Raw genomic sequence first — 25,167 nt, forward strand, 5'->3', positions numbered from 1 at the left:
ACAAATCACTGTTAAATAATTAGATTTTATTGTGTGACAACGCTGTGGTTAAAGTCTGGTTAGGTTTAGGCACAAAACCACTTGGCTAGGGTTAGAGAAAGATCATGGTTTGGGTTAAAATGATCACTTGAAATGAGGTTTATAACATCACTTCTTTAAAGTTATGAAACCTTCGTCATCATGGCATCAGTAAACACCACGACGTTATGGTTTTTAAAAAAATGTCCCGACACTGTCCGGGGAAGCGAACGCTGGTCTCTTGCAGCAAAGTCCACTTTTTGCCCTCTAACTATATAGCCATCCACCTAACACGCCTCCTCCTAATACAGCAAAATCATTTTATTAAGTCACTTTATATTGGCGTCATCTGAATTGCGTCACTTCCCTGAGTCACGGCCGCTAGATGGCGTAAACGTAACTATAGGTCGTTTTTGCCGGCCTGAATTTTAGACCTATACTGCCTTTTTTTTTTGTGAGGATGGGCTGGATAATTCTTAACAATTTTTACCGGTGCCCTGATTCTTTCTTTGACATTGTGTGGCAGTGGCAGGGGGCACTGATGTGAAAATCTTAAAAGGATTAGTCGGGTTGGTGTTGCCAGCCAATTGGTGCTTGTCAATCTTGGAGGCCCCAGTGTGTTCCCTCTTACTTGGTCCAAGCCCCTTTTCTCTCTATCGGTCAGGCTTAATGTCTGAAGCTTGAATGGACACACTAGCCTGTCCCCTCAGTGTGACAGAGTGACAGGTGGCAGATCGAGACATGAGGATGGAGAAAGGAGACAAAGACAGCGAGGAACAGGCGGCTAGAGACTGAGACAGGAGCGGGACAGAGCCATGTAGGCAGGGATTAGGAAACAAATAAGAGTGGAGTGACAGGAATGTGGAAACACACAGGCATGTCATATACATGTATTTGGCTACTGTCATACCTCCGTCATGTCTCAAGTTATGTTCTGGTGTCATTTCATCTTATTCTTTTTTTTCCTCAGTTTGTTTCTTTGTGTTTGTTTTGAGCTGACAAGTTTGAGTTCTCTTTGCTCCTTTAGATGCCTTTTTGCCTCTTTGTCTCTTATTTTATCCCACTACATGACTGTGTGTTATCATAAAAGTCCAAACTGAACTGAAATTGAAAAGTGTGTCAAATAATGGCAATGCTAGTATTTAATTTTCAGAAACTGGGACAAGAGTCAAAAGAGCAAACAGGGGGGGAAAAACAGCCTCTGCAACATAAACATAAACAGAAATATGCAAATGTATTGCAGCAGTAAGTTTTGGCTCACACATTGCATGGGGTTGGGGTTAGTGCCTAGTTAAGCAGTTGGGGTTTTATGGGCACTGGCTGGGCATCTTTCCAAATGCCTTACCCATGTTTCTTTAGGGAGAGAGAAAGAAGGATGGGACATAAGAAGCAAAAAGGGAGAGAAACGGCTGCTCTCACAGAAGAAGACCGTGCCTTGGATAATGGTTATTATGGGACTCAGGAGTGTCAGGCTATTCTTCAGCCTCTTTACATGGGTCATTTCCTAACAGCACTGGCAACGGGCCCAGCCACAGATACACAATAGAGCCATTCCTTGCTCATTACCAGCGCACACATTTTGCTACCACAACGGTAAACACACACACACACACACACACACACACACACATAAAATGCACATTCACACAGTATCAACCCAGTGCCCGCTCTTAGTGGATGGGAAGCAAGAGACAAAAGCAGCACTCTCTGTCGTCTCTGTCTCTTGCTGACAACACAGGGCTGTTCCTCTCATATCTGGACTACAAATCCAATCGGGACATCTCCGTCATGTCACTCACCTGGTCTCCGGTGAGGTGACAGGCGGCGAGGTTCTGCTCCTCAAATGACGGCGCAGAGCGGACGTATTTGAGCCAGCTGTTGCTGGTGGCGTCCGGGCCTGTGTCCAGGGCAAACTTGACATTACCCATGTCGTCCACCACCTGTTGGAGAGCAACAGGTTAGATATTACAAGAGGAACAAAAGAAGAAGTGACAAACAATAGGCTTTCATCAACTACTAAGTCACTCTAAATATTTTTATAAGTGACATTTTCCGAGAAAGGTCTGGGCAGTTGAAAATGTAACATTTTTAAGGGGCACGTCAGGGTATAAGAAAGCCACGCCAGGAGTTTGATGTCAGTCAACTTTAAGACACACAGAGGCAGCGTGTCAGTGGGTGTTAGGGCCACCTAACCTTGTCAATCCCGACAACAAGGAGAGGAAAGGGGCAAAGGAGGAGAAAGGAGGAGGGAGTAGACAAACTGTGGCTTCTTTCACTTGTCTAAAGACTTTCCCTGGCACATATTGATCACCCTTTGTAACCCCTACGCCCCCCTGAGACTCTGAGAGGACAGGTTTCATGTTACCCGCTTTCACAGAGAATGAAGCAGGATGGAGGTGGAGGTGAAGGAGGAAGAGGAGGAGGAGGAGGTATAAGAAAAGAGGGGCTTATTGTGGAGTGAAAAGTGAAAACCAGGAAGAAGTAACAATGCTTTGTTTTGCTGAAGAGAAAAAATGGAACCAGGTTTTTTTTTTTTTTAAATTGTAAATTATGAGGTATTATATAATGACATATTTGAATCATAAGACAATGAGAAAGTCTCAAAATTTGCAAAATGACAGAAGTGTTATATTTAAACCTATAATTGATAACAATCAGTGTTTTTATGAAACAGAAGAGACTGCATACATTTTAAAGGACAGCCATTTTTCCTGCATCTGTGTGTGTGTGTGTGTGTGTATCTGTATCTGTGTGCGGTGGAGTTCAGTGGCGGTGGGGAATCTGGGGGTGGCTCTGCTGAAACCCCTAAGCTCGCCCTCTCCACCAAGCTGGGGTTGAAGCTCCGATTTCGCCCCAGTGCTGCATGTGATACTGAGCCTGTGTGAATCCTCTGGGGGAAAACTGGCCTGAGACAGAGCAACTCCTCTAATTACAGCTCCCAATCAGCCTGGCCGTAGTTCAGCGCTGACCTCTGGCTTGACTCTCTGCACTCCTAATCACAGTCAAACGTCTGCTGAAGGAAATCAAGGTGTGATGGAGAAGAACCAACAAATCATATGACGTTTTTAGATGCGCAAAGTTCGTGAACTTCTCTAACTGGCTGCTTTTCTAAAGGCATGTTTTTTTTCCAGCTCGTAAAGTGTGAATGGTCATGTTCTTGTTGTCTGAGTGAACGCGTGCAGAAGGTGTATTTTCATGGGTGTGGGTGCAGGTGCCAAGTTTGGTGAGAAAATATGCAAAGGGTCTGGTTGGAGGTGTGAAACAACTGCCATGTGTATGTTTGTCCGAATACGGCAACCGATTTAGGCGAATGCATTTACGCATTTTTTGGGGATAGGTGTGACTTTACCCTCTTGACTAACTGCTCCTGCTTTAGAATAACAATGCCTGTTAGTGAGTGCCGTGGCTAAAAATAATTTATCAAAACCCTGACCTATGTTTAAAACCCTGTTCCACGAGTCTGAAATAAAAACTGTGGCTGCTGCTTATGTAAATGTTTCTGCTGATTGTGAGAGTGGGAAAAGAGACTGTTTATGCAAATCAGTTCCTGTTATGTATTTTCTGTAATTCACACTGAGATACTCAGGCAAATAATGTGATATATCTACTGGAAGAGCTTAAAATACAAACAGAGTCTCATCCATTCCTCACACACCACATTCTACAGCAACTGCCTCTTCTGCTTCCAGTTTACACTCATCTTGATCGAGTCCAGGCCTTTATTTTATGTGTGAAAACAGTCACTGAAAACTAAGCAAGCATAACCCCTCAACCATCCACACACACACACACCTACTACTCCACACAATATCTTTTCTGCAGAGTAGAGTCAGAATGCACTTGTCACAGCGTTGCTGGGGAGCTACGACAGGTATCGTACATGTTTTATGAACACATGGAGAAAAGCTCAGATCCAGGAGGAACCGAGGTGGGATTTTTTTTTTTTTTTTTTTTTTTGTAGGGGTGGCAAGGGAGGTGGGTATGCACGACCCTGCACAGACTGACACACACATGTATGTATTCTGTCATGCCTACATATGAGCATGGTAGTATTCATACAGACACATCTTGGTTCCCCTCTTCCCCTATACATACACACCCGAGGGTCTGATCCTGGGCTTAATGAGCAGCAGACCTGTGTGTTTCTGTACGTGCACATGTGTGTGTATGTTGCCTAGGAGGCCTGCTAACACCCTGTCTCCGGGTGGAAGCCTGATTTATAAGGCTTCAAATGAGGTGCAACAGAGAAGGAGAGCCAGAACAAGCCCACGGCTGATTGTTTGTTTATTTACCTTTCTTTTTCATTTCTTCCTCCATGTGCGAAAAGGTTTCAACAAAACAAAGCAAACCTGGCTACTGAGAAGCCCAAAACAGAGACTGTAATACTAAAGATATCAGGAATTCATTTTTTTATATTTTCAAAATATAATATAACAATCTAACAATTACCATCTCGCACTGACACCATTTTTCTTCATCCATCCACTCTTTCTCTTCACTCTCATTCTGCTCATCTGGGCAGATCATCTATTCACTTGGCTCTTAATGTCACTTTGCTGATCTCTTGAGTTTGACAACTGTCCTGCTCTTCCATGAAAGTCATGTCACGATCAAAGGATAACTCTGGTATATTACAAACTGGGTCTTGTTTTCATAGTTTTGCGAGCCACTTCTATCAGTAATAATATCATTCTACTTAAGTTAATGATTGACATCAGGATATGCAGCAACATCTCTAAAAAGCAGTTCAACAGAAACACAAGCCATGAGATAATCAAATAGGTTTTAAACAAACCCCCAGTTCAGTCAAACTTATTTGGGAGATAAAATGAAGGCAGATAGTAAATAGTAAAACTATCACTATTACAAATCAACTTCCTGGTTCAACTTTCACCTCTAATGTTCTGTAATTGAGTGCACAGCTTTCCTGTGCAATGACAGATTACATATACAGTGTGCTCACTTTCAGTTTTACCTCCATATAAAGTAGTTGCTTGTTTGTTTATAACCTGTATGACTGCCTGTCTGCTCATCCTTCAAATCACTTTTGACTTTGTGGTTGTCACTTCCCATTGTGTTCCCAGCTTCTCGCAGTTATTGTGGTTGTATTATCCAAATACTGTGGCAATAATATTGAAATTATAATAACTGAACAGAATCTTACTTACAGTAGAGAGAAGAAAACGGGAGAGAAGTCATTCTTATTATCTTTATTCATATTTTCACTCACCTCTATATCACTGATTTTCTATGCAAAAAATATAATTCAGAGCTTGATCTATAGTTTTATTGTAATAAACAGCATCAGAAAATGACTCACATGACAGCACACATGCACTAATTCGTGCACAGGCACATTGAGACTTCAGTGAAAGAGAAGCGGCTCTGAGTGGACAGGATACAGAGCAAACTCCACAGGAAGCTCTGATAAGAGCACGACACTTATATCGCTCCTCACAACACAAAGGGGAACCTTTGACAGCTAGGAACCTTTAATGGATGTCTCGGCATGCCCTCTCCTCCGCCGGTTATATCTGACGGATGTGTGTGGCACGCAGGGCTGAATTAGAAGAGGAAAGTTGCTTGTATGGGTAGACGTTGGTGGCAAGATACATATTATTTTCATTTTGACGGAGGACAGAAAATGGAAATGGCAGCTCGGAGCGCAGTGGTGATTGTGATTTTGATGTGAGACGGAGATAGAAGCAGACTGTGACACATAACTGCTAGGTTATTGTGTGTCTCTAAGGGAATTATTTTATGAGGTGTGATCTTGGTGCTTTGTTGCACTTCCCGGTGTTTCAATGTGTGAACACACCCTACTTTGCATGCATTTGTATACAGTATGTGTGTGTGTGTGTAATCGGGAAAAGAATAGTTGTTTTCATCCCATTTCAATCAAGTGTAGCAACTTCTTTCTAACTTGGATAGATGTTTTCCATGTTGGCTTTTTTTTCTATGTATTGCATGCTTCAGAGTATTGAGAAATCAGACAAGTTACATGTATGTTGCTCTGGTCATGTTGTAGCGATTGGTGATATTTTCTTCAGACGGTATCAAGACAAGTAACAAGCTAAGGCCACCCGTCTATGTGAAAGTCTAGCAAACACATCTTTCAGATTCAGCGGATAAACACAGAAGCAGACTCTTTTTAAACAAAAGTTAGCTGAAAGATTTCTCTGCATTGAAAGTTTTTCCGCCTGTAGAAAACAGGAAAACAGCACTGTGAACATGTAGAGAGAAGGCTGACTCTCCCCCTGGTTCACCTACTCATATCCTGGGGAAATGCCCAACAAACGAAAAAAAAGGGAGAAAGAGCAAAGAACATGGGGCAGACTGCCTTTCAGTATTGATCTTGCTTTTAATCTGTTTAGATCAAGATTATGTGAACACGTAGAGAAAAGGAAAGAGAAGCAAAGGAGTAAAGAGGAGTAAAAAAGAGAGGGATGCACTTCTCCTTGAAGCTGCTAGGGGGCAGCCTGTCATGAGAGCTCTCCAGGTAGACAAGCAGAAGTGGAAATGAAACTTCCCTCCTTCTCTGCAGCTGTACACACATATGAATACAAAAACACAAGGCCGGGGTGGTTGTAGACAATATGAAAATGGTGGACAAAGTAAGAATTACCTGCACACACACACATACACACCCCTGTTTTACCCTGACGAGAGGGCCAGTCATGGAAACAGAGCAGTGACAGTGACAGATTGAGTGGCTGTGAAGTTGACTGCGGAGCTGGTTGTTAGAGGTGTTGCATATTAAGGTGCAGGACGACTAACAAGAAATAAAGGAGTGTGTTTGAGAGTGTGTATCCTTTCTGGAAAAGGGTCTGTTTCCAGTTGGGAGGCCCCTTAACGTGCGCGCGCACACACACACACACACACTCAAAGGGGGACTAATAAAGCGTCTGACAGAGTACAGATCCCCACAGCCTCCGATGTGTTTGTACTCATTCACGTGTGTGTGTGTGTGTGTGTGTGTGTGTGTGTGTGATGGATGGGGGCCTGCAGAGATGACCCTACCCTGCCACATCACTCAACAGTCTAAATGAGTGTGTGTCTGTCCACATTTGTGTGTGTGTGCGGAGGTGAGAGGTGGACAGGCACACAAGGGGTCCTGTCAATAAACCTTCTCTTAGAGCAGGAAGGAAAAAGACTGAAAGAATGAAAGGCAGTGAGAAAGAGAGATTATTCACATTTTATTAACTTCATTGGTCTTTGGCTCTGGGTGATGGTGATGTGGGAGGGAAGTGAAACACAAATGTAAAGAGGATGATAAAGGGGGAAAGATGCACACACAAACTTATGAAAATATGTAACTGTTAATTCTTCATGCACGTTAGTAAACCTGGGAGGACGGTGTGCATTACAGTACATGTAAGGATGTGAACTATGGGCTCAAATAAAGATTTTGAGCTTGTGCAATGACGTTCAGAAATAACTTCACTGCTGTGGTTAAAGACCCTTATCTGAACCCAGTGAAAACAGCATGCAAAATATGCACAAACGCACTACAGACACACACAATGTGTCAACGTCAAAAAACATATAATTGATGTGGGAGAAGTTCTCTCTTTTTGTCATCTTCAAACTCACTTTTATGATCAAAATTTTTCAGTCTACAGATTTAAACAGACATGAATAGAATGAGTTGGTACTAATGATACACATCCCTCCTGTATCAAAGTCCGTCTATATATTTTCATTTTCCTCTCATCATGTCATCACCTCATTCCAGCCTTTTTATACATGTAGTGTGCATTCACAAAAAGAAACCGCCTGCATATTAAAGTGCCAAAAAACAAGTAACTGTCAAATGTGGAGCCAATCATTTCTTTGTCCGGCTAAATTCAAATCACATTCAAATATTATTCAAATGTGTTCTTCAAACTGCCTAAATGTGAGAAGAAGTATACACAACCACGTTAGCCCATCAAATCATGTTGACAATGTGGCTTTTATTGACACACACGTTAAATAATTTGAATCAAACTTTTGGAATCATTAAATTATGGATTTAGCTGTGACATCATTGAATCAAAAAATATCAAATATTCAGTGAAAATATGTTGAGTCCAAATAAAGAGAGTCAGTGGCACAGCAGAAGTGTTTCATCAGGAGGAGCCATACTGCAAGTATAGATTGAGGCTTTGAAAATAGAGAGAGAGAGAGAGAGTGTGTGTGTGTGTGTGTATGTGTGTGTGTGTGTGTGTGCACGCACACGTGCATGTGTGTGTAAGGCCTATTACTGATGCTGGTAATAGTACACCTGTGTAGCCATGTCTGGGAGCCTAATGACAGCTAAAGAGGAAACAGGCTGTAAATCCACACACACACACACATACACACACACACACACACACACACGCAGACAGACATTTCCTTTTATTAAGGTAAGAGCCCTTGTGTTGAATATCACATATTTACCGTTTGTCTCTGTCAAAGGCACAAGAGTGTTAAAGTGTGTGTGTGAGAGTTACATGAATCACTAGTAATATGTATGCAAGGTGTTGGAGTGTGTGTTTTACATGTCTGTTTGTGTGTACTGTATGTGTGGTGTGTGTGAAGGTGAGCGAAGGCGTGTTAAATGTGACCCATTTTATCTGGGCCGGGCAGCCATCGACATAATTAAAAACCAGGCAGGCAGGCCAGGGAGGGCCTGGGGCCTTGTAAAAGCCATCTGGGTTGTAGTGCGTGTGTATGTGTGTGTGTGTGTGTGTGTGTGTGTGTGTGTGTGTGAGTGTGCGTCTACATGCATCCTGAGTGTCAGAATGTGGCCCGACTCACTAATGACCCGACTTGCTTCCCTTAAATCAGCGTCTCTACAGTCACCGTCACACAGCTATCATTTGTGGTCTGTATGTGTGTGTGTGTGTGTGTGTGTGTGTGTGCTACACTGAAAACATGCATGTGAAAAGTTCCAGCGTCTATCTCCCACACTCACAAAATCACAGTAAAGTCAAATCTCATTTTGTTTGAGTTTGACCTGTCTAACTTTTCCCTTCAAGTGAACAGCAGTTCCCATGCAGGTGGAAACACAGGATTAGATGTGGAATGATTTAAGGTCAGTGACAGACAGGATGACAGAATAAATATAAAAGTGCATTTTATTTCTGACAAAAAGGTTTGTAGCAACTGAAATATAATATAATCCTCAGATAATGAAATAGCATTTTACTAAACTCCTGGATAATGTAACAATAAGCTATCACTTCATAATATGCATCACATATTACATTTTACTGATGACATAACAACTAATATGGATTATTACATTAACAGGTTTAACTACAAATTGGACCCATTTGAGGGACATTTTATTATTCTGTTAAGATACGATTTTGTCATTATTTTTGCATTATTACATTGTCAGTAGCCACTTAAACTCTCTCTCTACTACTCTTTTTCCAGCAGCAGGAGGCAACACATGCTTTTGAAATCCACCAATGACCATTTTTCAAATTTGGGTTGCCAAAGATGTCTAATTGAAACAGGAGAAAAGCTTTTCACATCTGTAGCCAATGACTGCATATGTTATTTTTAGCATCGTCCCACAATGTCCATCCCCACACGCCTGCAGCTCATCTGAATGAGCAGGTTGCCATGTGCTGGGTTGCCAGGTTAGGGTAATGTTAAACAGGAAGTGTGTGCACTTTAAAAGAAGAGAGGCAGTGAGTTTTCAGGCTGGGCCTCGTTAATAAAATGGCTTTGTGTTATTTACAGCCCCTTGTTAAAAGGCTGGATGAGTGTGTGTAAGAGCGTCTGTGTGCACGCTTGAGTATTTCATCCTATATGTGTTGTGTGCATACGTGCAGGTGTATGTGCTTATGTGCATGACTTTCTGCCTGTGTACATGTATGCTTTTTATGTATGTCTGATATGTTCAGTGTAAAAGTGTGTGTGTGTGTGTGTGTGTGTGTGTGTGCACAAAGAGGTTACCATCATGCTATGTCTGTTTTACTGTTGAACAGCTTTTTACAGGCCCAGGCTTTATGATATGTATTTAGGGCAATTAGTGAGCAGATATATTGGCTCATTATAGAGAAGCAGGTGCAGTGTAAATGGGGAAATATATGAACAGTACATCAGGGTCACACACTCTGTCGGTGGTGTTTGAAGGCTAACAGCCAGATTTTGTGTGTCACAAACAGGAGCACACACACACACACACACACACACACACATAGTGAACTCAGTTAGTGACACATTGAGAAAACATTTTCTAATACTGGGAATGAAGACTATTTATAACATTTTAAAATCAGTTAAAAAGATTATAAAAAGGCTCAAGAGGAGAGGAAAGTGAGTAAACTGGTTAAATATTAACTGAGAGGTAAACAGAGTTAGCAAAGTGTGTGTTTATTGGCTAGAAAGTGAGCAGAGGAGTTGTTTATTGGCAACGGGAATGTTTGATGGGGCCGCTGGGCTTGTCCACACACACACACACACACACACAAACACACAGTAACCTACAAACACAAATGCATGTAATGAATTAGTACATGTGTTCAAAGCCATTATGTGTCTTTCAAATGATTCTGATGTCATAAGTTCTTGTTTGTAAAAATGACTCCAGATTGGGGTTGCCAAAACGTTCAAATTCTATGCAGTGTGACTTTAAGTGTTTTCTATAGCAAAAAGTACATGTGCACATGTGTGTTTTATGTCATATTTAAGATGTATTAGAAGATTAAAAAAGGAGAGGGTAAGATTTGGATTTCCAAATTTAAGCATATAATGCATCTGAACAAGGATGGCTCACTGTTTCCTAAGTTCCCAAATAGTGGGGATATAAAATAAAAATTTCCCGAGCTCAAGCAAAGCAACTAAATCAATCAAATCTAATGCATCCATGCCAAGAATAATGTCAAATAATAATGAGGCAAGGAAGCTTGCATTCAACACTAACACAACTTGACCTCCACTCTATCGACTGACATCGGAAGTGAAACACAAAATGGGACAATTCCTGGAACTGTGCAAACACAAATAGGGAAGTGGTGCTCGGTACAAATTTGTAGAGCACGTAACACTATCAATTATTTATTAACACCCGAATAAAGGAATACTTCCTTCAACAACATTTGCTTTTATAATACAATGGAGAATGATGAAGGAAGAAAGAAGCATGAGAGACATAGAAACGCAGTGACAAGAACTATTCATTTGTAATCATATTTCTAGTGATCCAAACCAGACAACAGGGGTTTCCAATATGAAATGAAAGAGAATTTTTCCCTTTATATATCAGTTCCTGCTCAGTATCAAATCCATAACATTTATCCCATCGACTACCTCATTCCTTGAATCTCAAAGAAGGAGACTGACACAAAACAGAAAATGTCATGTCTGTCTCCAACCATCTTCTTTAAATTTCCTTTTTTTGGTGGAATATCATTTGGTCCCTGCATTGTAGAGCGTCCTTGTGTGTTATGAGATCAATGAGTTGGCAGCCAGCAGAGAGCTGAGACAAGATGAAACGTAAACTCTGCGAGGTGCACAGCATTTTTCTTAAACTAGAGCGAGCCAGCAAGAGAATGATACGCACTCACACATTCCTCTTTCTTTTTTGTCTTTTACTCTTTCTCTCTCCATCATCACCAGTACTCCACCCAGGTTTCAGCAGGAGGTTTGAATTTGAAAGCCCAAGTCGACAAAAATATGTTGTGAAGTAAATCGGTACCCAATCTTATCTTTAAATGTAGTACATTACTGTTAATTTGGGTTGATGAAATAGCTCAGATGAAAGATAACGGTATTTTGCAGTATTGATTGCTTAGAGGAAAGAAAACAGTATGTACAGTATTTTGAATTGCATTTTGGGAACACATACCAGTAGAGAGTTGGCTGCCTGGACAGTGGAGTATGATTTTTCACCCATCTTCATCCAGCAAATCAATATGTGAATTCCTTTTTGCTTTGCTTGGCAGCACAGGCAAAAATACATTACATTTCCAATCAACTTGAATTATGCTAAATTCCCTTCCTTCTGTCATGATCCTGATTTGGTACCTTGCCATCTGATCACATCATCAAAACTAAATAAGCTATTTTACTAGTTAATTTTTTTTTTTGTTAAGCTTGAGATCTGTTCTTTGAGATTCTTTCTGACTTATTAATTCATTTTACTTTGTTTTATATGCTAACGTCTCCAAACAACTTAATTTCATTTACATAATGTTCCAATGCTGTCTGTGTAGTAGCGTGTACCACTTTTTATCTGGTGGAATTGTTTTCTTTCATGCCTACATACTAGTAAATTTAGTACTAGAGTGGCCTCTATGAAACACATCAGCAATTTACAGCAATACAGCAGTGTTGCATCCATCCAGGGATATATGTATATATAAATATATAAACTGTATTAATTATTATTATTATTATCTTAGTAAATAAAAAAACACCCTCTCTGAACAAACTTTTTTGTTTTTCAGGGGGTTCATGGGGATAAACTCACCCCAGCAGGATGAGAAAAAGTCCTTTCACAGAAGACAGAAGGAAAAAGTCACCCAGAAAAAGATGAAATAAGTTAATCCTTGTGTGTCAAGTCTTCTAAATAAACTAATGTAAATCAAAATCCAGATTAAAGAGGTAGATGACTTAGATATGAGAGTAAGTCTAAGAGAGTTAATGTAAGGTTCTTCTCCAAAAAGAGAAAGCATTTCAATGTTTTATTGATAATTGTTCATTGTACAAATCGATAGCAACAATTACTGCAGTTACATGGGAATTAAAAAAGACAGTATCATTGATTATTCATGTTGCACATTATTATTGTTAACAGAACAAGGTAGCTGCAGTCAGTTTTCCTCCCATTTCACCTTTAATGTACCCGAAATCCACCCCTGCTCTCTTTTTTTGTAAGAGAGAAAAGTAAAAATAAAAAAACATTCAAACTGTTGACTATTCTGTCTGTGTTAAACCTGTAGGTAGAGGAGGTGTACTGCCCAGTAGGATTAGCTGTAGCCATAGAGGCATGCGTGATGCTATGAGACGTGTTACTCTCCTCCAACAGGATTAGATGAATATCTGGCAATTCTCATCTCTACCATAGGATAATTGTATGTGTGTGTTCTCTTCTGCGCTCTGTGTGTGGCTGCTGAACATAGATCTGCCTATCTGAGTTTCTCAGTCCGACATTAGCTCTTATGTCTGTCTACACACATGTAAGGCTGCCCTCCCCTACCTCTGCCCTACCAGGGGCTGAGACTAGCCAGGACAGGAGGGCCAATAAAGCTTTCTCTCCTTGAGTGTTGGGCCTGCTGGCGAGAAGCAGAGGAAAAGACCTATTTCACTGTTGTGTAAACCATTGTTTCATTTCCACACTTCTCTCTCCCTCTCTCCGCTCTGATATTTCACAGGGTTTTGGCCCCTGTTCAAGTGTGAACACAATACAGCTATTGAGATCATGGCTCGCACCTCATGGCCTGAGCCCGGCTCAGCGCTAGCTTTAGCGCCCTCAGCTAGAACCTTGTGCCCAAACTACTACTTCCTTTTTCTTACATCCTTAATTTTTGTTTTGACTCTTGATGCAGCACAGACAAGAGATGAGTGCCCCATCCCCCATCTCTTCATCTTAATCATCACCCTAACTCAGACTCTGGAGGGCCCCGATGTGCAGGTAATGGATCCTGCTTGACCACCTCCACCCAGAGGCCCATATATCCAACTTTTAATTAAGAACGCTCATCCCCTCTCCTGAGAGAGAAACGGTAGAACAGGCTGGGGGTAGGATTGTGTGTGTATGTGTATGTGTGTGTGTTGTAGAAGAGCCCTGCAGCCATCTGCTTTGTGTTAGACACAATATTAAGAGTGTGTCAGTGGCCGAGGCCTGGCTGATGGCTATCAATCTGCCCTTTAATGTATGACGGGATATATGGAGGGATGGATGGATATGGGCCTCCCTCAGAGAAGCTAATGGCTAAACAGCTGCATTAAAGTGATTGAGGCCCATGCTGGAGATAGGGCCCATGGTTGAGCTGCACAAGAAGGCTTCAGGGCCTTCCTATCTCCCACGGCCTTGAAGCTATTGGAAACTGCAGGACAGCTGCAGTGGGGATGGATGAGTGTAAAGGACGGAAGGAGGAAAAAACAGCAGAGTGGACATAGATGGGTGGAGTGTAGTGCTAAAACAACAGGAAAAATAGACAAGTTGTGCTGAATCAATCAGTCAATTAAATCATTTTATTGATTAATTGTTTATGTGATTTTATCAGGTAAAACAAGCAATTTGAAGATTTGCTCCTTTGGGCTTTGAGACAGTGTGAATGTGATTTTTTACCCTATTTTCTGACATTTTATAGATGAAATGATTAATTAAAAATAAACAATTTGATTGATAAATAATTAATAATTAATCAGCAATCATACACGACAGTAAGAAAACACTGAGCAAGCTTTTGATTTGTGAGAAAGAAAAAAAAAAAAGAGCCGGAGAAGGAGGAAGGACAGAGAGAGATAAATGAGGAGGAGCAGCTGTTGACACAAGCCTTCTCCTCTCTGTCAGATAAGAGATAACTGGGCTGCCAGTGTTTAGACACACCATTAGTAGTGTCATCAATCACACACATATACGCTCACATTCACAAACGCACACACACAGAATGAGGAGATGGAGGAGGATTACTGGGGGGCGACAAAACATATTGCTCTATTACTGCTTCAAGCATGTCAGACAGCATCCCTTTCTTTACAGCTCATCTCACACACACACACATACACGCACACACACACACACCCTCTCTGTAGCTGCTGGTGAACACTCCCAGTCCCGTTCTGCTGCACTGAGAGCCGATACAGAGCCAAGCAGCATTACTGTCTTAATGCTTGCAGCATATCTAGGAACTCTTAATACCGCTGTGGCATAAGAACACAGGCAACAGTCAATCATCAAACTGAGCCAAATGCAGATTGACAAAGATGAATAGTTTGTTTTCTTCTTTTTACAGTCCAGCTCTCCTTGATGTGCTTTTGTGTTTCAGAGTTAAGTCATAGTTCTGAGATATGCCAACGCTGCAGAGGGCAGCCCCTCTTAATGAGCATACAGTGTTTGAGTGTATTTTATGTGTTTTATTTAAACTAAAATATGGTGTATAGTTACATAATATTCATTTTTATATATTATTCATTTCAGTAGAGGAGACATAAATGACATCAGAGCTGCAGCACACAGTCACAGTTAGGTACACAGACTCGGGCTGGGTATGTAGGGGTCATGAACGACAGAGAAAGGGCGCAGACCCAACTTTAACTCCCACCTGGAAACTTCTCATTAAAGCTCAAACGGCCCATGGCGTCAAAGTCGCCATTAAAGTCACACCAGCAAATAACAGTGACTTTCAAACTATCCTTTGACTAATACTGCTGTCATTACAAGTTACTTGTGGCTTTGCAAAGACCAAAAAACTTTTTGGAGTGGTCCTGTGCTCCCCATGGTCACATTAAAAGCTAAGGCATAATTTGGCCATTCACTAACAACTCTTGGAGAATGCTTCCCTCAAGGAACACAATCAGGCATAATTGGCCAATCAACATTGGCAACAAACACAACGATATACCTCACACAGTGAGGCTGTTGGGTACAGTCATGTGGACAAGACTTGAAACAAGGCACAACACAGTATTACTGTTATTCACTTGAGAATATACATTGTACTCAGCTGGTTGGCTGATTGAAAGTATGATACACATAATGTATTTTGTTCTTAAGGTAGATGTGCAGGCATACAGTATGCACAGTAGAGGGATCATAGAAGGAAGCAATATATTTTAATTGGTGCATTCATTTTTCATTCTGCATTGAACTCCAAATATGATTTATTTTGCTTTAATCTTTTATCAGTAATATAATGGAAATTACAGGTATATTCATATAATGAATTGTCACTTGTAAATGAAAAGCCCTTTAGTTTGTTCTCTTTTGCTGCTGTATTTATAAATATGGATGTAAACAAACTTTAACAGCATCTGATAACATTCATAATATAATAGATGTATTAGTCTTATGTTAATCTGTGTGATTCAGACTGTCTACGGTTTAAAAGAAGATGGTAACATTTTCACTCAGCCAGAGGTTGTGAGAAAAACATAGAAGTACCTGGAAGATATCATTTAAAAAAAATGTCTTTATTGGGTGAAAAACTCCAATTTTACCAAATTTGATGATTTTGAAGTTTTCTTGCTGGTTGAGGTATCAGTCAAGCAGCTGCTTTAAAAAAACCTGTAAGATAAACTCAAAAATCCACTTTATGTTTTTTGTTTTGTTTTTTGGAAACCTTGAAAAGTTATAAATTTGGAGATAAGAGACTTTTACCCAACAACTGGAAATTAATAAAACCGATGCGAGTGAATAGAAGCTGATCTAAGAAGCTGTTTGAGTATGATCAATAACACTGAGGACACGTGAGGTGCAGCAGGTCATCGCTCAGCACTTAGACATCATTATCTATTATTGACTGACTATGGATCAGTTCAACGAAGGAGCCATAACAAGCATAGCAGACTTAATTTAATAGACTCTGTAAAGTCAATAGAGAGTATTTTAATTTGATGACATGAAACCGGACTCATTGTGACTGTAGAAAAACCTTTCTTTCAGTCTCTACTACTATATTTGTCTCACTCTTTTGGATTTGTTTTAGCAGTATTTCAGTGCTCTTAGACATCATGACCATACATTTCTGCGTACATTTTATAAGCACAGTAATATGAACATAATGGAATTAGGTTTTTGTAAACAACCTCTGTACCTACAGTATGTATGTGTGTGTGTCTGAACAGTATATCTCTCTTAATGTGGGCTTGAGCTTGTTAGTTGTACTAATTACTCCAAACAGCACAATGAATCTTTTTAGCCTGAGGGGCATATTCACTATGACCTCCCCGTGTGCTGGAGCTCAGTGGTCCTGGGGGGTATTTAGAAGGTAAACATGTTGACTGCACCTCTACTCCACCATACCACCATCCATTTACTTCCCCATACGTGCAATTAATGAGCCACTAGCTAATTTGGGGTTGGTTCATATATGTAAATGAAAGGCAAACAAAAGGAATGGGTGATGGATGACAAGAAAGGGGGCTTGGGAAGGGTCCATGTGGGACACTTAGCACTGCGACACTAATTAAAAAGCCATAGCAGTGAGAGCACTGAGGTAACTCATTAGCTGCAACCTGCTCTCGGGCCACACAGTGCACTGAGTGCTAATTCTAGCTAGCTGTGAAAGAAGGAAAGCCACATAGAGAAAGAGAAAAAAAAAACAGTAAGGGAGTGATGGACGTGGGCATTGTGCTAGACTGAGGTGTCCATGTGGGCATATATGTCCAGCCAAATTAGCTTGGCTGCATTAGCCCTCCTGTGCCATTACCCATTAGTTTAGTGCAGGGGGTAGCAAGCTGAAGAAAGGTTACAATAAGCATGGCAATTAGGGCTATAATAGGATAAACAACAACCTGGCTGATGGAGGGAGTGAAGCAGAACACAGTGTAGGGAATGATTACAGAGGCCGAGTGTGTGGAGGTGGGTGACTTTAGCTATATTGATCTGTGGCACTGCGGTGGAGCGATCTGAAAGTGGCACCCACTGAGCTTGCATGACTTCTCTACTCAGCAGAGACAATGCCAAGAGTGTCCACATGAAAACAGGCACAAACTGATGTGCACAGACTCTCTCATTCTCTCATACCTGCAACACACATGCACACTATACAATATATGTATGTGATTTGCGTGTGTACAGTATGTACTGCAACCTATGTGAGTGACCCCACTCCACAAGTGTTGGCGTCCGTGGTGTGTTTCTCCTCTGGCAATTCATTTCGTCTCAGTATGAATCGTCACGATCTTTCCCCCGCTGTTCTTCATAGAACACAGCCATCTCTTAACATTTACTTCATCGTTTAACAACAAAACCTCCAGAAATACCTTTGTCATAGAGGAGGACCGGGAGGAAGAGGAAAAACAGGAGGGAGAAACAAGCGCTGTGGGATCAATGGTGCAAAAAATTGTTTTTATCGAATGCTGCATGGCTCACATTTCCTGCAGACACAGATAAGAGAATGGGAGTGAGCAGGCCCTTCAGTGTGTTTGTGTGCGTGCGTGGTTGGTTGGTTGGGTGGGTGAGAGGAAGGGGGGGGGGCAAGAAAATAAATGAGATTATTGATGTTACATGTCAAATATAATTGCTGAGATTTGAGCAAAGAGGAGGAGAGGGTACGCTGATGGGCTCGCTGATCCGTGGAATGCTTCATTTGGGAAAAAGGCCAACAAGTCACAGAATTTGGATTGTGACCTCGGGTGTGTGCTCATATATTTGTGTGTGGTACTGTCGGGGGGGGGAATGAGATCGCTTGGCCTCAAAACTGAGTTGTTAACTTTTAAACTTTGGTTCCTAAACACACACACACACACACACATACACACACATCCCAAAACAAGGTGTCAGAATCACAGTCTGTCAGATGTAATATGTTCTGATGTTTGCCCGCGCATGTACTCTTGATTTTTCACCTTTCAGGTCAGACCCTCCATATAAAATTCACTGAAGCCTTAAAGCATGCATGCTTTAGTTCCCCTGTGAATCGAGCTTCAATCAGAGAGGAGTTGAATGATAACTTGGGTTTGCCTGTGCAGAGTATCAGAGCAGTACAGGATCTACATATGTGATAAAAAAAAAGAGTTTGTCAGAAGTTTGCTCATTACATCAGACACATAATCATACCTTTCCAGTTTGTGATTGGAAACTACTGAATTACATGATATGAATTGGCTACAGCAAAAGCTTAGATAAAGATAAAGATAGATAAATATATGGATGAATGGATGTGTGTGAGTGTTTATGTGAATATGTGTGTGTTTTGGATAGCATATAATGGGAAGCCCCTTAGCTGGTGGCTGTAGTCCCAAAGAGAAAGATGTTCAAAAATTGTATGAAATCAGAGATCATCTGCAAGGCCAAATTGACATCTGGCCCGTGTGTGTGTGTGTGTGTGTGTGTGTGTGTGTGTGTGTGTGTGTGTGTGTTCACTCACAAAGACACATTCAGAGGCCTCATGGCTCCAGAGAGGTCTGGGCTTCACGATGGAGTCAGAAATCTCATCTCATTCACAAAGCAAACATTCCAACTTTGCAGCGCTTTTCAACACTTTCCACTAATTCCGCTCATTTCCAGTGTACATCGTCTTCATGAGTAAACAGTTGCTCTCTCCTGGAGGAAAATCTCAAATCCTGACTTATCCTTCTCAAAAGGTAACATTTTCCAGCTCAGTGGCCAAGATGGCCCTCTGGCTCTGTCGTTATTTAAATGTCAAATGTCAGCATCAACTTCAGGACAGTTTGTTCCTTTTAACAGAACGATGTGTTTGTGGCAACAGAAGAAAGTTATAAAGAGGAATCTGAGAGTGAGAGCTGGGCATAGAAATTTAGCCTGACATAAGCGGGCCTGAGCTGTCTGTACACACGCAAAAAGGAAAGATATTAGATGTTAAATGCGCTGTAAATGTCACAATGTGATGTTGAAGCTGCACATTGAAGCCCATTTGGAAGAGCCAATTTTTTCAATTTTCAACTAAAAATACCAAGATATTTTTTTTACAAAGCAGGTCTTAAGTGATTTTCTCTTGACTTTTAAGTCCATATGCATCCAAAATTTGCTGTGTTTCCTGCTGCTGGAGGACACTTATCATCACAATATACCCTAAACAAGATTGCAACAAGCAAAGCTCAGGAAATTGTCCAATTCTTCAAAATGTAGAAATATAAATGAGTTGCTGATTGTGCAAGTACCCCAAGTATAAAACAAAATTGAATTTCCACACAAACATGTAGCACTGCTCTTCTCCAGTACACTGTGCCCTTTTTTTAAAAAAGCTATTTTGCCTTTATCCGTTTCCTTTATATACAATTAATTGATTAATCATTTGTCCATTCATCCTTACAATGATACTAGGCTCCTTACTTCCTACACAATACTGCTACCTGTCTGAGCTTACGCGTGAATGTGTGTGTCTCTTTTCCCCTGTGTATCTCTCTTGGGAGCACATCCTGTCCATCCCCAGTTAAAGCAGGCCAATTTGCAATAGGATCCCAAAGGTAGGCAAGTCTCCCTGCCAAGTCTCTCATATTTTCAAGCTGACCGTTTTATGGTGAGATCTGTAAAATAAGCCCTCCACCTTGGCCTTGAGTTCACGCCACCTCCATAAATATTCAGCTTATGACAAAAGGGCGCAAGGGTCAAGCCAGATTGAAGGGAGCGCTAGTTCGGTAGGTAGAAAAAGGGTCATAGAACATCTTCAAGCCAAATGGTTTTATTAGATTTCTTTCATCTTTTATCACTGACTTTCCTATATTTTGCTTCCAATATTCATGGCGCACTTTCCAAAAGCACAAGACTATTACAGTTATGTTTATAGTGAGTTGTAGTTGTATGCCAGCAATCATTTGATTGAGTTAAGTGTTGCATTTTAAAACTTGGCAGATACGTATTCCCTCACACTGCCTCTCTTCTCACTCCCCACCCATCTCTTTCTGTCCACAAACACGCCACCACACTCTTCTGTATGTGTGTGTGTGTGTGTATTCAGATGCTGGTTGAGAAGGTATATAATGACTCCAGCGCTGCCCTATCAATCAGCGGCCTTGTGTGGACAGGGAAAATCAATGGTTCCACACAGAGCTACCTGAGGTCCCCCACACTTCATTTGTCATAACCGCTCGATATGTCAATGAGCAGAAACGACAACACATTTTAGTCAGGAGGCTATTGGCGAGCGTGGTGGGTGTAAATCTTTTTGGTGTTTTCCGATGATTGTGAACTTCTCCATTTCAAAGCGGCATTGTGCTGTGTCAAAGATCACCTATTCAAGTCTGCGGCTGTAGTCTTTCTTTCATTGATAATTCATTCGTCCGTTCTCTTTGTTCCAATCCGACTCTCTCAATTTTGTGTGCATGATCTTTTTTTTTTTTTTTTGATAGATTCAGTTTTCCTCCTTTTTCCTGTCTACATTTCTCTCTCACTTTCTCTCCTTCCAGCTCCTAACTCTCTTCTCTCTGGGCGCTTATTGACATTTCCCCGCTAACCTTCTCCTTTACGCTCACCTTAATGTGTGCTGCCTTATCAGATGCGCAGGTGGTTTGGAGTTTCATTCGACCTCACTCCCTACTCTCCTTCTTTCCTCTGGGTTATTCATCCCTCCTTCCTGTGCTCTGAAAGTCAAGCTTCCCTTTACAAAACCCCTGTGGTCTTATCTGGGAGACCCCGCGACCCCACAGTCATTGCAGCAGCCAGCGGGAGAGAAAGGAGACCACAGCTCCCTCGGGAGGTGGACAAGAGGACCAAGGTGTGTGTGTGTGTGTGTGTGTGTGTGTGTGTGTGTGTGTTTGTGTGTGTTCACTGCTATTGGAGCAGTCTATTTACTGTCCAACTGTCTAAACACTTGTGATAACATTGGTGCAGAGGTAGACTACAGTACTCTGGGGACAGTGCTGATGCTGCTCAACAATGTGTGAAACAAAAACTAGGGCTGCAACTAACAATTATTTTTACTATTGATTAATCCATTCGTCATTTTTTGTTAACTCTCGGCTGAAAACTAAAGGTGATCGTGCCTCTGCAATTGTGGATCCAACACTATGGAACTCTCTTCCCGTACATCAGCAGCAGTCCCTACAGAAGCTTTTAAAAAACAACTGAAGACCCTTTTTAAAGTGGCTTTTGTGTTATTTTGACTTGTGTGTGATGTGTAATGACCATTTGTTCATGTGTTTCTTCTTGAGGTACCCTGCTGTCTGTGTTTTGTTTTTTATGTTAATTTTAACTTGTGTCATATGTTTTTTTATTATTAACTAATTTACTGGTTTGTCTACAAAGTGTCAAAATAGTGTCAATGGTGAAAAACATTACAAAACAGTCCAAAACTCGAAGAAATTTAATTTCGGCTACAATGACGCAAAACTCTTTTGGCCGCTATTTTGCTCACTATTAATAGTTTCAGTGCTAATAAACCTGTTGCTAGGTAATTTTGTTGTGGTCTCTGTTAGTGTTTTAGGCACACTAACAGACCCACAGGTCTCTTGCAACTCTTGACATTTCATGATTTAAGCAGCTGAGTAAATAGTTTTGCTTACTTAGCAACTGTAAATAATAGCATAAAAGAGAGAAAAATAGTGACCAGAGACCTCAACAAACACACGTATCTTAATAACTTCACTGGGGTTTTTTTTTTCTACCATTTGTCAAAGCGCCAATGAAACACAGTGATAATGTGCTGGAATCTATTTCCTCTCTCTCCTTTGTTTGTGTGTGTGCATACTTGTGTGTTTGTGTGTATGTGTTTGTGTGTGTGCGTGTGTGTGTGTGTGGTCTTTGTCACAATCAGCAGGTGCACCACAGTGCACATATCCTATATTCATATCCTTATTCTATTCTAGCCAAGAGAGTTCCCCAAGGAGAGCACCTGCACACACACACACACACACACACAAACACACACGAAAATGCACAAATTGTTTTTGAGCGGCTGCATTCTTGACCATTTCCTCATGTTTCCCCGGATCTTTTTCTCTCCTTAGTAGCTTCATTGACAGCTATAAGGTAACCCTCTCTGCCTCTCTCATTCATTGTTACAAACACACACACACACACAGATGCACGCACACACACACAGATGTTGATTAGTAGAGAGAACAATGAAGAAAACATGCATGGAAGAGCAGGAAAGAAACCGATACCAGAGGATTTATATATAGGAACTAGAATGATATGAATGGGTATTGAAAATACAATGAACCCCCAGGCTCAAGAATGAAAGCCTCTGAACAAATTAAGAAGTGATCAGCTGCTAAGCAAAGATTGAATGAATATTGTAGGAAATATTAGATTTAACAGCATAGCACTTGATTAGAACTGCTAACAAACAAGTAAAAGAGTGTTTTTACATTTTACATCATTTTTACATACAAATCTATGTTGTTCAAAACATATAAACTTTCAGACAATTTTGAACTAAAATGGTCTGTGCTAAAATGTCTTCATATATGACTATTTAAGGTAATACATTCCAAAATGGTGAGATGGGTAGAGATAGACAGACAGGGCCTGGCTGCTGCTGCCGCTGAGTGTATTTATAGGTATTATCATCCAGCCTGTAATGCTGGCGATCTACGCTGAAGGCATGTGATTAGGTTACAGCGAGAGAATGACATCACATCAAAACGAGAAGGACAGATGATCTAGACATTACACTTGCTCACAAAACTTTTCTTCATTTGCCCTTTTTGGAACAAAACATCCTTCGCTCAGGTCTGATGTCAGATCGTTTTGCCAACTGAATTTGGGAAACAATTATGAGCTCATTCCTTCACAGCTACCTACAGGGGTTACATTTTTTTGACAGGTTGTTTACCGAGTGTGTGCGCCTGCTGTTTTCACCCGGTCTCAGGCAAGTACACAATGAAAGATGAGAAAATGGAGTGGGGAATGACAGAAAAGAGTGAGGCTGCGTCCGTCTCTGCTCGAGGGGGGCAACAAAGTATTTGATCCTGCTAAAGGAAAAATAAGTTCAATGATATTGAGTTGTGGCCTGAAGTGCAGTATTGCTTCTGCTTCACTAACAACACAGCCTATAGAGAGCAACAGGACTTCATTTGGAAAACGTAGACTGATGTAGAAGATGTTCTCATTAAAATTGAATTTTTATTAATATGAATTGTGCTGTAAGAGCTGGCGTGTTAAAGGCAGAAGGTGAGAAGCTCAAGCAGAATGATGCAGGAAGTGACAATTTGGTCGCTATAATGTACACCTCATTCTTCTCATCCATGCTCTGCCTACTACCCAAGTCTGTGTGTTGGTGCATTACATGCTTGTGTCTTGGTTGTAATTGGAGTTAGTGTTTCAGTGCATACACAACATAAGCTTGTTTCTGTGGAGGTTGATCTGTGTTGGTATATTAAGGCAGTGTTGCTCTTGTAATTCACTCGCATTTTTCTCAATGTGTTTGTCTTTACCTTTGTATGTCTGTGTGTCGCACAGCTACCTGCCCGACACACGAAAAAGATTGTATATACATGCACGTGCAAACAAACAAGCACTGAACGCTGGTCTGTTAATATTATCCTTCCCATATTATTCCCTTCCAGCTGCCCTTCTTCTCTCATCTTTTCCTTTATCCTTCAAAACTGTGTCTTCATTTTGATGTGATCTGGTGGAAAATATTTATGCTATTGTAGAATTCTTTACCGCTAAGGATAACCTAATGTTAAAATGTGTCAACAGAGCATGTGTGGTAGCTAAATGGGCATTTTCTGCACAGAGAAGTCATCTGCAATCCGTCTATCCACACTCACATTAAAGTAATACCACTGTAATCCAGCTGTTGTGTTCATCACACAATGCAAATTCATCTGTTTCTATTCTCTAATGTTTGTGCACCTCACTACCTCTTTGTTTGCACTGTAGACACCATACATGTGAATGGATGTTCATATTTAAATTTATGCAAACACAAAGCCCCTATGTATCAAATGAACACTAATAAGTAAGGCTCAGTGCATGACAACCGGCCATCTAACTGGACAGTTTGTTAGTGAGACCTGGAGATCTGTGAAACAGCCGAGACGCCAGCACAGACTGTGCTGACATGTTTGCAGAGGGGCACCAGGAGTCCACATACACACACCCCTGCACACGCACACCAGTGACATCATAATCCAGACAGCCAAAAGTTTAGATTTGAGTACAAAAAATAAGTGTTACCAAGGTGAAAGGCAGCATATCAAGAGTGTGTTTGAACTGAGGAAGTAGTTCTGAGTGTGTGTTTGTATTAACTGGATACATTACACGCACACACACACACACACACACACACACACTCTACACACTGAACATCCAGGTGAAGAATCCAGTTGAAGGATACAGTAGCTAAACTCCCAGACAGAAGACAAGTCTTGCCTTTCACCTAAACACTAAAGGTTCTCTGTCTTTTCAACTATTAGCCCAGGGGCCAAAAGATATGTCGTTAATGGCTAAAATAAATGGTTCTCCAATCACGGAGGGCGAGCGGTGGAGGTTATCATCCCTGGTGTAGGGAGAGAGAGGGAGAGACAGCTTAATTCCTTCCAGCTGTAAGGCTCTCGGTGTGTGTGTGTGTGTGTGTGTGTGTG

General features: G+C 41.1%; 1 protein-coding gene across 8 annotated transcripts in view; it reads right to left on the reverse strand.

Moving 5' to 3' along the window:
* Positions 1-25,167, reverse strand: part of prdm16 (PR domain containing 16) — a 191,397-nt gene that overhangs the window by 24,319 nt on the left and 141,911 nt on the right. For all 8 annotated transcript variants that reach the window (XM_044351307.1, XM_044351308.1, XM_044351315.1 and 5 more), the window contains exon 4: positions 1,818-1,958. In XM_044351307.1, the coding sequence (XP_044207242.1) occupies positions 1,818-1,958 (141 nt within the window). The remainder of the gene's footprint in view (positions 1-1,817; positions 1,959-25,167) is intronic.

Source organism: Thunnus albacares, chromosome 5 (assembly GCF_914725855.1).
Source record: "Thunnus albacares chromosome 5, fThuAlb1.1, whole genome shotgun sequence".
Taxonomy (NCBI): Eukaryota; Metazoa; Chordata; class Actinopteri; order Scombriformes; family Scombridae; genus Thunnus; species Thunnus albacares.